This window comes from Sorex araneus, chromosome 2, assembly GCF_027595985.1.
Source record: "Sorex araneus isolate mSorAra2 chromosome 2, mSorAra2.pri, whole genome shotgun sequence".
Lineage (NCBI taxonomy): Eukaryota > Metazoa > Chordata > Mammalia > Eulipotyphla > Soricidae > Sorex > Sorex araneus.
Window position 1 is genome coordinate 232,720 of NC_073303.1, and position 15,781 is coordinate 248,500.

Genomic DNA, 15,781 nt, shown 5'->3' on the forward strand with positions numbered 1-15,781 from the left:
CTGGCTGGGAAGGAGAGAGGAAACCTGAGGCGCCCGTTCCTGCAGGCGGGGGCGGGCAGGAGCATGTGCATCCTGCGTCCCCGCCAGGAACCAGCGGCCACAAGAGACTCAGAGCCCGGACGCCAGGAACCTGGAACCCAGATACCAGGACCCAGAACCCAAAACTCAACAATCCGGAGCCTGATAGACCCGGCACCCGGGTACCCAGAGTCGAATACAGAGCTCGGGGCAGCAGCCCCCCCGAACCCAGAGTCCGGCCCGAGGAGCTGCTCTGCTGGCCCACGCCGTGGCCGGCACCGGGACCCCGCCGTGGTTCTCAGCGGCACAGAGACCGTGTGCCCACTGCGCGGGGCCGGGACCTGCCCCTCGCCCTGAGGGCTGGACTCCCACCCACGCGCCTGGCGGGGGCTGGGACGCCAGCCCGGGTGACGGATCAGTACGGAGCCGCTGACAGTCCCCGGGGAGACCCCGCAGCCAGCCGAGCGGAACTTTCATTTGCAAAAGGCTCCCGGGGCGGCGGCGTGGGCGGGCACCCGTGAGTCTGAACTCGGGGGGGTGGGTCAGCCAGACCGCCTGTCTCTCCCTGTCTCTCCCGAGGGGGCGGGTGGTCCTGCCTGCTGGGGAACACAGCGAACCGCGGGTCTGCCCGACCCACTCCTCACGGCCCTGCGGGTGGGGTGGGCCCGGAGGGTCCAGGGGCCAGCAGCACGGCCGGGGCAGTGGCTCAGACTCGGCCCAGCACGGGGAGGAGATGGTGGGCAGGGGCTGGGCTGGGCTGGACAGCACGACAGGGCCTGGGCTGGGGCTGGCCACCGCACGGACGGCAGGCGGGCAGGGCTGGCCTCGGCTCAGCTCGAGAGACCCTTGCTCAGTGCGATCAGGGACATGGGCCTGAGGCAGAGACTTTGCTGTGAAGCCTGAGCGGGGACTGTCCGCCAGGAGCTCTCTGGCCTGCTCAGTGCATGCAGCATGCTCGCACATGTGTGTCCACATGAACATACATGTACATGTGTACAGGCACCAGTAGAAGCAAGTGCCTTACTAAAAGGAAGAGTGCAAAAATATGCCCAGATAGAATCGTGGGATGATTGTCATTTTCTTGAAAATGAGCAAAAACTAAAAAGTGATGGTCGGAGGGAACGTGTCCGTACCGTGGTGCTCTGGGTCGGAGTTAGGGACGCACTCACTGTCTCTTCTCTCCACTTTTCATTCCGTCTGGAAACCTCTATGGTGAAAATAGGCTCAGAGCTCATGAAAGGTTTGAGTGAAAACCTTCAGAAACCCCCTTCTTGGGTCTGGAGACTCCACACCGCGAAGGCCCAGACCAGCGGATCTCGAGGACGTCCGAGGTGCTGGGCTCGGCCCCGTCTGTGGGGACACGCAGTGTGGCAGGCAGGTATCTCCCCGCTGGCCCGTGAAAGAGCAAACCCACATGGTGCAGCCTGCGGGGCTGATGGCCGAGGGGGCGAGGGGGGCGTGGTCTGAGCAGGTCGGCCAGCAGGGCCCATGATGGCGTCCTGCGGCTGTCGCGAAGACGCCCAAGCCCTGGCCAGGGAGACAGAACATCCCGGGGACGCCCCGCTGGGGACGCCACAGGCCCTGAGCACCTGGCGGGCCCTGGGCACTGCCGGGCAGGGAGGGAGGGGGAGGGGACCAGGGCCTCTCTGGGCAGTCCGTCTGCAGCGTGCGACTGAAACCGTGAGGTCAGTCTCTGAGGTCATGGTGCCCAGCGGGCCCAGACCCCGAGAAGCCGGCAGGAGTCCCAAGCCCTGAGCCATTGACCGCTAACGATTGGCCGTCAGGGAGGATGAATGGCCTGAACAGGGGCCCTGGGGACTCAGAGCCTTCGGCAGCGGCTGGGGGCTGTCCAGCCTGCCTGGCCGCCGTCCAGCCTGCCCATGCAGCAGGCCCCTGTCCGTCTCCCTGGGCCCTGTCTGAGCCCACGTGGGCTCTCTGGGGTCACCTTTCCAGAGGTTCCCTCCCTCGTGGTCCCTGGGCAGTGCCCACCCTCCCGGGGAAGCTGGGCGGGGTCTTCAGGGGCTGTCCTGACACCCCAGCTTCCTGCAAAGCCAGCGGCCCAAGTCTCCCACAGAGACCCCACGGACCCTTCAGACCTCCAAGGGCCCAGCAAGGACCACAGGCCCCCATGGACCCCCACAGACCCTCACGGACCCCCACAGGCCCCCACAGACACACACAGACCATGCGCAGACCCCACAGACCCCACAGACCCTCACAGACCCTCACGGACCCCCACGGACCCCCACAGACACACACAGATCCCCACAGACCCTCATGGACCCCCCACAGACCCCCCCACAGACCCCCCACAGACCCACACGGACCCCCACAGACCCCCACAGACCCTCACAGACCCTCACGGACCCCCACAGGCCCCCACAGACCCCCACAGACCCTCACGGACCTCCACAGACCCCCACAGACCCTCACGGACCCTCACGGACCCTCACAGACCCTCACAGACCCTCACAGACCCCCACAGACCCTCACAGAGCCCCACGGACCCCAACAGACCCCCACAGACCCTCACGGACCCCCACGGACCCCCACAGACACACACAGATCCCCACAGACCCTCATGGACCCCCCACAGACCCCCCACAGACCCCCCACAGACCCACACGGACCCCCACAGACCCCCACAGACCCTCACAGACCCTCACGGACCCCCACAGGCCCTCACGGACCCTCACGGACCCTCACAGACCCTCACAGACCCCCACAGACCCTCACAGAGCCCCACGGACCCCAACAGACCCCCACAGACCCTCACGGACCCCCACAGGCCCCCACAGACCCCACGGACCCCCACAGGCCCCCACGGACCCCCAAGGACCCCCACAGACCCTCATGGACCCTCACGGATCCCCCACAGACCCTCACGGACCTCCACAGCCCCCACAGGCCCCCACAGACCCTCACGGACCCCCACAGACCCTCACAGGCCCTCACGGACCCCCACAGGCCCCCACAGACCCCCACAGACCCTCACAGATCCTCACGGACCCCCACAGACCCCCACAGGCCCCCACGGCCTCCACAGCCCCAACTCCCCTGACCCTCTCAGCCTGGCCCTAGGAGAGGCCATGCAGGACACTGTGGCCAGCCTCTGAGCCTGGCCTGCACCAGCGCCCCGGGAGGCCTAGGGGGCACACGGGTGACTGATGCCATCTGCCAACATGCCGGGGCGGGTGGGTGGGCCTCTGGGTCTCATGGGGGCGGATGCTGCGGACCCCTGCATCCGCCCATGCGAACTCAGGTCAGCCTGGCCCAGGCGCCTCAGTGGCCCATACCCTCAGCCGGGCTGCAGAGGCCTGTCCCTCCCCCGGACTCCACCCCCGGCTCCTCGGACTCGAGACCCGCCCATCTGGCCTGGGGGCGACAGTGGGCTCCCAGACTGACCGGCCAGCTGGCGGAACTTCTCCGACGGAGCTGAGCTCCTGAGCCCACAGGGAGGAGGTCGACTCTGGGCAGAGGTGCCCTGCCCCGGGCGCCCGCACGGTCACTCGCCGTGGACAGGGCTGGCCGCCAGCCGGGGGCCTCCCTGCCTGAGTCTAAGGAGCCGTTTCCCCCGGCGGGGCTCCCAGTGCTGGGCCAAGGCTGGACCTTAGGGGCCCCCAAGCAGGCAGGGCAGGGCAGGGCAGGGTGCCCCCGCCCCCGAGCCACGGCTTGTCCCGCTCACACCCTGGACGGGGATGGGGGGTGGGCAGGGCCCGTGGGTGCCCCCGAGCCATGGCTTGTCCTGCTCACACCCTGGACGGGGGGCAGGGGCCCGTGGGTGCCCCCGCCCCCAAGCCACGGCTTGTCCCGCTCACACCCTGGACGGGGGGGGGGGGCAGGGTCCCGTGGGTGCCCCCGCCCCCGAGCCACGGCTTGTCCCGCTCACACCCTGGACGGGGGGGGGCAGGGGCCCGTGGGTGCCCCCACCCTGAGCCACGGCTTGTCCCACTCACACCCTGGACGGGGTGGGGGGGCCCGTGGGTGCGGCACTTACCCTCACACCAGGGGTTGAAGAGGATGTAGGTGTCGGTGGCCGGGTTCCGGAGGGTCCGAAGGATGCCGTAGGGGGTCCACACGGCCACGTACATGCGGAACTTGCCCACGATGCACTGGGGCGAGGACTGGACGCTCAGGCGCACGGACCGGCCCTCCCGCAGCACCACCTTGGCGCCCCACTTGTCCTTCTGCAGCTCGCGGACCACGGGCACGGGGATGTAGGTGCCCTTGTTCTCCATGGGGTAGCGGCCTGCGGGGGGTCAGGGGTCAGAGGGCGCCGCAGCAGGGGGCCCGGCTGCAGCGTGGGGACGCCCCCCTCAGGCCTGCACCTGCTGGGAGCACTGGAGACGAGCCCAGGGCGGGGCCGCGAGCCACTGCCTGGGCTCAGAGACGGTCTCGAAGGGCCCGTGCGAGGCGACTGTCCCCTGCTGGCCTCCTGCCGGCCGTGAGCACTCAGGAGAGACTCCCGACCCCGAGGCCCCACTGCCGGCCTGCGCGGGGACCTGTGTGCCCGGGACCCAGCCCCGCCTGCCCCGGGACTGACCCCGCCCAGCCCTGACCCCGGCCCTGACCCCGGCCCTGACCTTGGCCATGAGTCCAGCCCTGACCCCGACCCTGAGCCCAGCCCTGACCCCGGCCCTGACCCCGGCCCTGACCTTGGCCATGAGTCCAGCCCTGAGCCCAGCCCTGAGCCCAGCCCTGAGCCTGGCCCTGACCCCGGCCCTGACCCCGGCCCTGACCCCGGCCCTGACCCCGACCCTGAGCCCAGCCCTGACCCCGGCCCTGAGCCCGACCCTGAGCCCAGCCCTGAACCCAGCCCTGACTCCAGCCCTGACCTTGGCCATGAGTCCAGCCCTGAGCCCAGCCCTGACCCCAGCCCTGAGCCCAGCCCTGAGCCCAGCCCTGAGCCTGGCCCTGACCCCGGCCCTGACCCCGGCCCTGACCCCGACCCTGAGCCCAGCCCTGACCCCGGCCCTGACCCCAGCCCTGACCCAAGTCTTGACCCCGACCCTGAGCCCAGCCTTGACCCTGACCCTAAGCCCAGCCCTGACCCCAGCCCTGACCCCGGCCCTGACCCCGACCCTGAGCCCAGCCCTGAGCCCAGCCCTGACCCCGGCCCTGACTCCAGCCCTGACCCCGGCCCTGAGCCCAGCTCTGAGCCCAGCCTTGACCCTGACCCTGGCCCTGAGCCCAGCCCTGAGCCCAGCCCTGACCCTGGCCCTGACCCCGACCCTGAGCCCAGCCCTGACCCCGGCTGGCCCCAGCCCAGTGCATCTTGTCTCTAAGTTGCTCCCCATTTCATAGTCTTAGCTACACCGTGCGTCTGTCTTGTCTTATTTCTGTCTCGAGCCCTCAGAGCGGAGGAGAGGAACCACTGGACTGTCCGTTTGTCTTCCGTCCGGGCACCTCGCAGGGCGAAAGCAGCTGCCTTTCCCTTCGCCTTCGGGCCTCGGACAAGCCACTGGTCGTGTGCGGAAGCTAGACCGCTGTCCCGTCTGTCTGGCGCTGCGGCGGCCCCTCTCGCGCCCGCGGCCCGGGGGCTCCTGTCCAGCCCGGCCTGGGCCGCCCACACGCACGGCCGTGGTCTCTGGTTGGCTCTGGCGACCAGACCACCCACGTGGGGAAGCGTCTCTCTGGGGCCTACAGGGCACGGCCACCCCCACCCGAGTCTGTCCTGAGGCCGGCCACAGAGCACTGAAGGGCCCCCGGCCCGGCCAGAGCCACGGGGTCCCGGGCCCGACTGCAGCAGGGCCACGCAGGGCGGGCGTCTCCGCGGCGTCTCAAGGCAGGAGCGGAGCCGTCCCTCGAGGCCTCGCCCAGTCCGGCCGGAGGACGTGCCCGGGGCGGGGGCTGGTCTCCCAGCCGGCCGGCGGGAGGACTTCCCCGGAGCCCAGAGCCTCGCGGGGCCGCGGGACTCACCGATGACGTACTCGAGCCTGAAGAAGTCCCTGCGCGGGTCGTAGGGCCGGTCGAAGTCGACCTGCACGTAGAAGGCCTGTCCGCGCCGCACGATCAGCTGGTCGCAGTCGAACCTGTCGGTGTGGTGGTCCACCTTGTTGCTGTCCCACCTCTCCTTGAACAGGTGCACGTCCATCACGTGCAGGTAGTCTGCGGGGACAGCGGGCGTGAGTGGCCGGGCGCCCCGCCCTGCGGCCTGGACACAGGCCGGCCGGACGCTGCCCCCACCCAGGGCTCATGGGGAGGCCCGGGCGGGCGAGTCCAGACCCTGGTCGTTAAGGGGGCGGCCGGGTGAGAGCAGCTGCGGAGATGGGGGTGCGGGGCGAAGGGTGCAAGGTGAAAGGTGCAGGGCACAGGGCAGAGGGCAGAGGGCAAAGGGCAGAGGGCAGAGGGCAGGGGCGGGGGTGGCTCCCCAGGCACCTGCTCTCTCTCCGCCCAGACTCGCCCGAGGCTGCTCGTGGCCCAGGGTCACGCCCCGGACCCCCTCCCGTCCTCTCCAGCTCTCCATCCCCTTCGGGCCGACCCCCAGTCAGGCTCAGGGAAGCGCCCCCAGGCCAGGCCCGGCCCCTCCAGCAGAGACCCGGGAGAGCCCTGAGCACCCCTGGGGCGGCCCCAGAGGAAACAAAAGGAGAGAAAGTGCCAGAAGGCCCCGTGTCCGGGCGGGCAGGGCTGCGGCTGCCCCCCGGGCCCCACCCTGTCCATCTGCCTCCCGCGGGGCCGGCCCGAGCCTCTGCCCCACATGCCAGGACACGCCAGGATTGCACAACTCCCGGGGCTGGATTTCAGCTCAGAATCACCCTCCACCCTGCACCCCACCCTCCACCCTGCACCCCTACCCTCCGCCCTACACCCCTACCCTCCGCCCTGCACCCCTACCCTCCGCCCTGCACCCCTACCCTCTGCCCTGCACCCCTACCCTCCGCCCTGCACCCCTACCCTCCACCCTGCACCCCACCCCCCGCCCTGCACCCCTACCCTCAGCCCTGCACCCTACCCTCCGCCCTGCACCCCTACCCTCCGCCTTGCACCCCACCCTCCGCCCTGCACCTCACCCTCTGCCCTGCACCCCTACCCTCCGCCCTGCACCCCACCCTCCACCCTGCACCTCACCCTCTGCCCTGCACCCCTACCCTCCACCCTGCACCCCTACCCTCAGCCCTGCACCCTACCCTCCGCCCTGCACCCCTACCCTCCGCCTTGCACCCCACCCTCCGCCCTGCACCTCACCCTCTGCCCTGCACCCCTACCCTCCGCCCTGCACCCCACCCTCCACCCTGCACCTCACCCTCCGCCCTGCACCCCTACCCTCCACCCTGCACCCCTACCCTCCACCCTGCACCCTACCCTCCGCCCTGCACCCCACCCTCCACCTTGCACCCCTACCCTCCACCCTGCACCCCACCCTCCGCCCTGCACCCCTACCCTCCACCCTGCACCCCACCCTCCGCCCTGCACCTCTACCCTCCACCCTGTACCCCTACCCTCTGCCCTACACCCCTACCCTCTGCCCTGCACCCTACCCTCCACCCTGCACCCTACCCTCCGCCCTGCACCCTTACCCTCCGCCTTGCACCCCACCCTCCGCCCTGCACCTCACCCTCTGCCCTGCATTTCTACCCTCCGCCCTGCACCCCTACCCTCTGCCCTGCACCCTACCCTCCACCCTGCACCCCTACCCTCTGCCCTGCATCCTACCCTCTGCCCTGCACCCCTACGCTTTGCCCTGTACCCCTACCCTGTGCCCTACACCCCTACCCTCCGCCCTGCACCCTACCCTCTGCCCTGCACCCCTGCCCTCCACTCTAACCGCCCCATAGGCTCTTGGGCCTTCCCCTGCCTGGCTGGACCAGGCTCCCCCAGCCAACAGCTGCAGTGCTCCGACAATCCCTGAGCTACAGGGGACGGCGGGAGGGCGCTGGCCTTGCACGCAGCTGACCTGGGGTCCATCCCGACCTCAGACCCTCAGAGCCAGGACTGAGCCCTGAGCACTGCCAGGTGTGGCCCAAAGCAAAACAGCACAGAGACAGGCGGGAGGAGAAGCCACGCCCGCAGCCACCGGCTCCGCGTCCCTGGTCCTGCCTGAAGCCCACCGCTTCCAACCAGGACCGCGGAGACCCCGCAGAGTCAGAGGGGCACGTCTGCCGCTGAGAGACACCGGGACCCAGACACCCCGTGGCCGACGTCTCTGGGGCCCCAAACAGTGCCCCCGAGGCTCGGGGCCTGGCGGTGACCCGGCTGGGGACGAGAGGTCCCACCCGAGGGTGCTGGGGCAGCGGTGCCGGGAACGGAGCCCAGTGTGCACGGGCAGAGGCCTGGCCGGCTCGTGCTGGGTGGCTGGAGGAGCCACGCCCTCGTGCCGGTGTCTCGGGGCTGGGACGCTCAGTGGCCGAGCACGTGCAGGGCCCCGGTGGGTGCTGGCCCCGCCGTGCCCACGCAGCCCTGCGGGTCGTCCCGCTCAGGCTCCACGGAGGGAAGCTGCATCCCCGAGCTCGGCCCGTCCCCACCCTCCCCGGGGACCTTCCCGCACTCCTTTATGCTGTCGTCGGAGCTGGGAACATAAATGTTGATTACGGCTCTGTCTAAGAAATACAGGGCTCATAAACGGGCAGCGGGAGGCACCAGAGGGAGGCCAGAGTTACGACACCGTCGCCCGGGGAGGGAGGAGGAAGTGGGGGCTGGGGGCGTGGATGAGGGGTGGGGTCGGGAGGCCGAGGGGAGAGTGAGGCAAGGGGCGGGGAGAGACCCCGCGGGCCCTGTGGGGAGTGTGAGGCCGGGCAGAGGAGCCCGACACCGCTGGGCTGGACTTCTAGCTGGAACCTGGACGGGCCGGAGGGCGGCCACCCACCCACGCCTGCCCCTCTCGGCAAGGCCGGGAAAGGCTGTGTCCGCTTCACGGCACGACTCTCCCTGCCCTGGCCTCTGTTCCACCCCACCTCCCGGCAGGCCTGGGCAAGGCACTGGCCACTGGGTCATGCTCGGGGCGGCCCGAGGCCTGGGGAGGCCGGGCCCTAAGGCTCCGGGTTCAGTTTACGCGGTCCCTTGGGCTCTTGCTGTGTCAGGGTCCTGGCCAGTCGGATCCCCCCAGCCGCCGGACTCACTCCCTGTGGGAGAGGGAGTGGGAGGGGGGGAGGCCTCTGCCCCGCCCTCTGCGTACTGCGGCCGCCCCACCGCCGCCTCCGGGAAAGAACCACGCAGCGGGGAGAGTTGGGGGCCAAGCAGCTCTCATTTATTAGCTCCCCACGAGATATTTGTAAGCGAATGTCAGGCTCGGACACTTATGGGTGCTTGTCATACACACTCCCCTGGGCCCTTTACAGACGTGGCTAATGACGCGTGTTCCCGCTCTCCAGGCGGGTACGCTAGCTCGGACAGGCTTCAATCATTATACCCAGGCGCCCCTGGGCGGGGTGCTGGCTCGGGGCCTCGGGGCCTGTGAAGAGAGGTGCTCTGCTCCAAGGGCGGGGTTGGCCGGGTCTCGGGCCGGCTGCTGAGACCCGACATTGCTGGGCACTTCCCAGGCTGCCGTGCAGCCCTGCCCTGGGCACGCGGCTCCTGCGTGGCCTCTGGGGGTGTTGGGGGCAGCCTGGCCCCGCCCGGCCACCCATTCCCTCCGGCCAGCCGGATTTCCCCTCCTGAAAGGGGCGAGGGGCCCTCGCAGCAGGGGAGGGGACGGCGGGTTAAGGGGTGGACAGGGCGCCCCCAGCACCTCTGGCCTCTCTCGGGCCCTGTCGGCCTCGGGGAAGCCCCAACCCTGCAGGCTCGGGGCAGCCGCCTCTGCAGCCCGAGGCCTCCCCTGGGTCCCCAGGGGTGCAGGAGCTCGTGTCTCCTCTCGACCGCCCACCCTTAGACTGTTCTGTAACTAGCCTCACCAGCCCTAACAGGGGGCTTCTGGCCAGAGCAATAGCCGGCGGGAGGGCGTTTGTCTTCCAGCTGACTGGGATGAGCACTGAGCCAAGAGTAACCCTGAGCATGGAGTCCAAAAGCCAATCAAGTCCAGTGGAACGAAGTTTCTCTCTGAGGTGTGGCAGCACAGCCCCTGGCCGTCCCCTCCTCCCACTCTGCCGGGCCCGAAAGGGCAGAGTCCAGAACTGACCGCTCGTTCCTCAGAGGCGGCCCTGGTCTCAGGCTCCGGCCCCAGGAGCCCTGGAAGGTGCTGACCACTCCCCGCCGTGAGCCTGAGCGGCCGCCCCGAGCTGAAGTGTCAGGTGCCCCTGCCCAGGTCACGGCCCCCGAGGGACAGCAAGAGCCCCGAGGGCCCCGGAAGCGCTCGCGGCTGCCCGGTCAGCCCAGCACTGTCCCGGCCAGCTCACTCGGAGCAGGAGGTGGTCACCCGGCACTGTCCCGGCCAGCTGGCTCGGAGCAGGAGGTGGTCACCCGGCACTGTCCCGGCCAGCTGGCTCGGAGCAGGAGGTGGTCACCTGGCACTGTCCCGGCCAGCTGGCTCGGAGCAGGAGGTGGTCACCCGGCACCGTCCCGGCCAGCTCGCTCGGAGCAGCAGGCCTCTGGTGCTCGCACAAAGAGCCTTTCAGAGGGGCCCCAGCGCCCGGAGAGCGAGCGGGCAGCAGCTCCCGCCACGCCCTGGACGCAGAACCGAGACGTGAGCCGGAGGGCGGCTCGGGAAGGCCGGAGGGACCCTGCTCTGGGTGGCCTCGGCGGGGTCTGCGGGCGGGGCTGGCGCCCAGGCGGACAGGCTGTCCCGTCCACCCCAGGACGCTGGGGCGGGGCAGGGAGGCGGCCCAGGACAGCGGCCCCCCGGGGCCCCTGCGCCCAGCCCCAGCGGGCCGGGCCCCTTTCCTGGGCCCCTCCCGGCAGGGCCCCCGCAGCCCCTCGTCTTGGCCGCAAGTCCTGCTTCCCCAACGGCCAGCCGGGCACCGGCTGACAGGGGCCCTTGTTAGCCGCAGCCCAGCTCCGCAAACAGGAAATGACTTTGGCCCACGGCCGCTCCTGCCCCAGCCCATAAATAAACTCAGAGGCCTCGGAGCGGCTCTGCCTCAGTGACACTTTCGGGAAGAAGGACCAACTGCCCAGTCCCGCCCGGCCCCACTCGGGGAGTGGACTGAGCCCAGCCGCCTGCCGCCCGCCTTCCCCAGTGGAGAAGGTGGATTCTGGGCTCCGGGTGAGGCGCGTCCTTCAGAGGGCGGGCGCTGGTGCTGAGGGTCCGGTCCCCCGGGGCCGGCAGCAGTGGGCAGCCCCCCCGGCAGGGGTGGAGCCGGGACGAGGGTCCCCCCAAGCATCACCCACTGGAGCCGGGGAAACGCTCCCTGCCGTGCTGGTGGGCACGCGCCCATGGGCTGGAGCCCTGACCCCTGACCCCTGTCCGGCCGGGAGGGAGCGGCTGCCCCCCCCCCATGCCCAGTGCTGGCTCTCGTCTCGTCCTGACTCCCAGGGTCTGTTCGAAGCATCAGAGCCCCCCTGTGTCCGGCTGGCCCCTGCCCTCGGGGTCCACCCACACGTCCACCTCAGGTTCAGTGCCGGGGATGGCCAGGCCCTTCCTCGGCCTGCCCTGCCCTGCCCGCCCGCGGCCGTGCTGAGTGCAACTCAGTCATAGCACACCCGACCTCTGGCTGTGCCCACTGCAGAGAGGCCAGTGGCCACCGGGCTCCCGAGCACTGTCCAGTGCTGACCTCGGTGCGGCCACGCCCAGGACCAGGCAGCTGGTCCCCGAGGCTCTTCTCAGTCCTGCAGGGGGGACGGCTGACCAGTTCCTGGGTGGCTGATGCCCCATCGGGGGAGCGAGGGAGATGGGAAGGACGGGGGGCCCAGGAGCCACGTTCACTCAGAGCCGGACACACCGCACCGGGCCTGCAGGGAGGGTCAGTGAGCCCCCGGCCAGCACCTCTCGCCCGGACACGGGAGTGAGTGGAGAGATGCTGACCACTGCCATGGGCCACAGGTCAGGCACGAGCACGGGGCCCAGTCTGGGGCCACTCCCAGGGCTCCCGGCTCAGTGCTCGGGTCAAACACAGGGCCGGCGCGCAGCACTCGTGCCCACCCTCAGCGCCGTCCCCACCCACAGCCCTGGCCACGGTGAAGTGTCAGGGGGACCGAGGGAGTGGCCGGCACCTCCAGGGCCCCGTCACGCCCCAGTGTGTCGCCTCCTAAATACCACACTCCCGTGTGAGCAGACAGCCTGGCGTGGGCCCGCCGGGAAGGGGCGGCCGACGCGGGGGGCAGGCGGGGGCACGCGGGGGGCAGGTGGGGGCACTCGGGGCAGGTGGGGGCCCTCTGGGGACCAGACACCCGCGCAGAGCACATAGCCGGCACCCGGCCCTGCCCTCGGCTGTCTCAGGGGGCCGATGGCCCTGAAGAGCAGCCCGCCGGGACGGGGGCGGGTCGGCGCGTGGGGGTCCGTGCGTGGGGGTCCGAGCGTGGCAGAGGCAGGACAGCCCAGCCCCCATCCTGAGAGCCACGACGGAGGGACTTTCAGAGACGTCGCTGTGGGGAGGGAGAGAAGCCTCCTCAGAGGCAGGGAGGCTGGGGTGGGGGGGGCGGGCCGGCCCTTGGCGATGCCCTCACACACACGACCAGCCCTCCCCTCCACGCAGGGTCCCACCCCACCAGCAGAGACCCTGTGCACAGAGCCAGGAGCGAGGGTGCACTGACCGGTGAGGCCCCAAGTCACCCAAAAGCAGAGAGGAGGTGAGGGTGGACTCAGGACCTGCCCTCCTGGGCCCGACCGCCTGGACCCCCCGGGAGCTAGAGCTGCACCTGCCCCTGGCGCCCCTCTGGCCACTGCGGGGACTGCAAGCCCTGGCCCTGGGGTCGCGGGGACACACCCCGGGGAGGGCGGCCCGGGGGCTCTGACTCGCTGAGCCCCCCGACCTGCTCACGGAGGCAGGAAGGGCCCAGGCTGGCGGGGGGGGGGGGCATCCGGGAGCCGGGGACGAGGCGGGTCACGGTGACCCGGGCAGCACGCTGAGTCAGCCTGTGCCGGGCACTGCCCTGGACATCTGGCCAGCCCGCGAGGGCGACCGCCCGGCCCAGCCCCCGCAGACAGCGGCTCATTCTCCAAAGGGACCCAGAGCAGGCCCAGGCTGCTGCCAAAGTCAACTCAGCGGGGCCAGGCCGGCACAACTGCGGGCACAGGGCGCGGGGCACACGGCACACGGGCACCCGGGCACCCGGGTATGTGGGCATACAGCACACGGGTATATGGGCACACGGCACACGGGGACGCGGGCACCCGGGTATGTGGGCACATGGCACACGGGTATGCGGGCACACGGGGACACAGGGACATGAGCGCATGGGTACACGGGCACGTAGGGACACTGGCACACAGGCTTTTGGGCATGCAGACACAGGGGCACGCAGGGTCACGGGTATGTGGGTACATGGGCACACACACACATGGGTACACGGGCCTGGGCACACAGGCATGCAGGCCTCAGCCGTCGCCAGCCAGAGGGCGGGCGCTGAGCTCGCAGGGACCAGACACACGTGCTCGTGGTCTCGCTGGCACCCCAGGGCCAGCCTGGGCGGCACGTGGGGCCCTGCCTGCAGACCAGCAACCTTGGCAAGTGGGGAAACTGAGGCCCGGGGTGTGGCCCGAGGTGGGGGCAGAGGCCGGAGCCCTGGGCCCATGGGTGTGTCCCGCTCCCCTTCTGCCCCCGGCCGGATTCTGGCACCTTCTGTGCCCGAGGGGAGGGGCTGGCACAAGCGGCCCCTCCCAGCCTGTCCCCTTCGGGGGGAGGCCTGTGCTGGCCCTGCCCCGGGCCCCCGGGTCTCGCCAGGGCTGCCCAGAGCTCAGGGTGGGCCCCTCCGCCCTCCCGTCTCCCCCGCACGGGGCTTGTCTCTGCTCAGGCCGGGGCTGAGCGTTCGGGGGGGGGGCAGCCCCGGGCGCCATCTGGCACCCCCGTCCCTGCTCTGCCCACCCTGGGGAGGCCCAGAGAGGCCCGGCGGGGAGCCTGTGCCGCCGTGGGGGGGGGGGCAGCCCCTGGGCAGACGGGCAGGATCCGCCCCCGGCACTTGGCGCTGGGCAGGGTGGGGCCCCTCCGTGAGACCAGGGGCCGACGAGGCCTGTGGGGGGCAGGCAGAGGCGCCCGGGACTCGGGACCCCCGGGCCCCCGGACGCCCAGGGGCGCAGCGCGTACCTTGCGGGTTGAAGCCCCTCGGGGCCAGGCCCTGCAGCTCCTCCGTGGGCAGCTCGTTCTCGGCCCCGTTGGACGTGTTGCGGGGCACAGCTCGCCGGCCGGCAAAGGCGGGTCTGGGGGTCTCCGGCATGTCGGCTCCGAGCTCCTGGGAGAGGCAGGGGGGGGCGTGAGGCTGGGTGTGAAGGGGCGCCTGGCCGGGCCGTGGGGGGTCTGCGGCAGGGGCCGGGGGCACCTCGGGCTCCCCGAGGCCAGGAACAGCCTCTGCTGCCTCATCTGTGCCCAGGGCCAGGGGCCGAGGGGGCTGCCTGGGGGTGTCAGTGGATTGAGCACAGCACCCCCCACCCAGCAAGCACTTTGCTCCAGCACCCTGAAAGGCCACTCTCGCCAGAGCATCGACTGTCCCAGGCACACATGGTAGGGACACGGCAGGCACACGGCAAGATACAACAGGCACATGGCAGAGACATGGCAGGGACACAGCAGGCACACGGCAAGCACACGGCAGAACACGGCAGGGACACGGCAGGATACAACAGGCATATGGCAGAGACATGGCAGGGACACAGCAGGCACACGGCAAGCACACGGCAGAACACGGCAGGGGCACGACAGGATACAACAGGCACATGGCAGGGACACGGTAGGGACACAGCAGGCACACGGCAAGCACACGGCAGAACACGGCAGGGACACGGCAGGATACAACAGGCACATGGCAGGGACACGGTAGGGACACAGCAGGCACACGGCAAGCACACGGCAGAACACGGCAGGGGCATGGCAGGAGCACAGCAGCACACGGCAGGATACAACAGGCACATGGCAGAGACATGGTAGGGACACAGCAGGCACACGGCAAGCACATGGCAGGACACGGCAGGGACATGGCAGGAGCACGGCAGCACACGGCAGGATACAACAGGCACATGGCAGAGACATGGTAGGGACACGGCAGGACAGGGCAGGGACACGGCAGAGACACGGCAGGGACACGGCAGGGACATGGCAGGGACACGGCAGGAACACAGCAGGGACACGGCAGGGACACGGTAGGGACACGGCAGGACAGGGCAGGGACATGGCAGGGACATGGCAGGGACACAGCAGGGACACGGCAGGACCCAAGGTGCGTCCTGTGGGCTGAGGCCACGCTGCTCCCGCTGTAGCTCAGCCGGGACCCGGGGCCCGAGGTGCGTCCGTGTAGGGACAAACCCCAGGAGCGAGCCAGGGGCTAAGATGTGGGGAGCAGAGACCCCCTCTGCGAGCAGGAGTCGGTCCTGGGGCACCCAGGGCGGGCCCTTGGGAGGCAGACCCTCAGCTGGCCGTGCCGGGGGACGACCCCAGCGTGGGGCAGGCAGGGCGCCTCTGAGGGGAGGGGCTCAGGGTCCCGCCCAGACCCCGTCGCCTGCCCACCTGTCCCCGAGGGAGAGCCCGGGCCCCTCGCCAAGCCCTGGGCGGACGTGGCCCTGCCGCTGGGTGCTCACCTGGGCGTCCTCAGTGCTGCGGCTCCGTGAGGGACCAGGACACGCCCAGCAGGAGCCGCTTAAATAGCTCCCTCAGCGCCAGGCAGGGCGGCTCCCGGCCTCCCCGCCCCTCCGCCCTCCCCCCTCCCCCCTCCGCCCCCACTTCCCATCCCCACCCTCCCGGGGCTGGGGACCCGCCAAGAGCCCTGCCAGGAGACCCCACCCAGGGCCTCTGCTGCTGCCCCGGGG

General features: G+C 70.5%; 1 protein-coding gene across 1 annotated transcript in view; it reads right to left on the minus strand.

Annotated features, from left to right (window-relative positions):
- F13A1 (coagulation factor XIII A chain) overlaps positions 1-15,573 on the minus strand; it is a 65,605-nt gene extending 50,032 nt beyond the window's left edge. Inside the window, exons 1-4 of the mRNA XM_055128348.1 lie at positions 15,554-15,573; positions 14,070-14,214; positions 5,938-6,126; positions 4,016-4,267 (exon numbers count right to left, since the gene is read on the minus strand). Coding sequence (XP_054984323.1) covers positions 4,016-4,267; positions 5,938-6,126; positions 14,070-14,199 — 571 coding nt within the window. The 5' untranslated portion in view covers positions 14,200-14,214; positions 15,554-15,573. The remainder of the gene's footprint in view (positions 1-4,015; positions 4,268-5,937; positions 6,127-14,069; positions 14,215-15,553) is intronic.
- Positions 15,574-15,781: the final 208 nt, after the last annotated feature.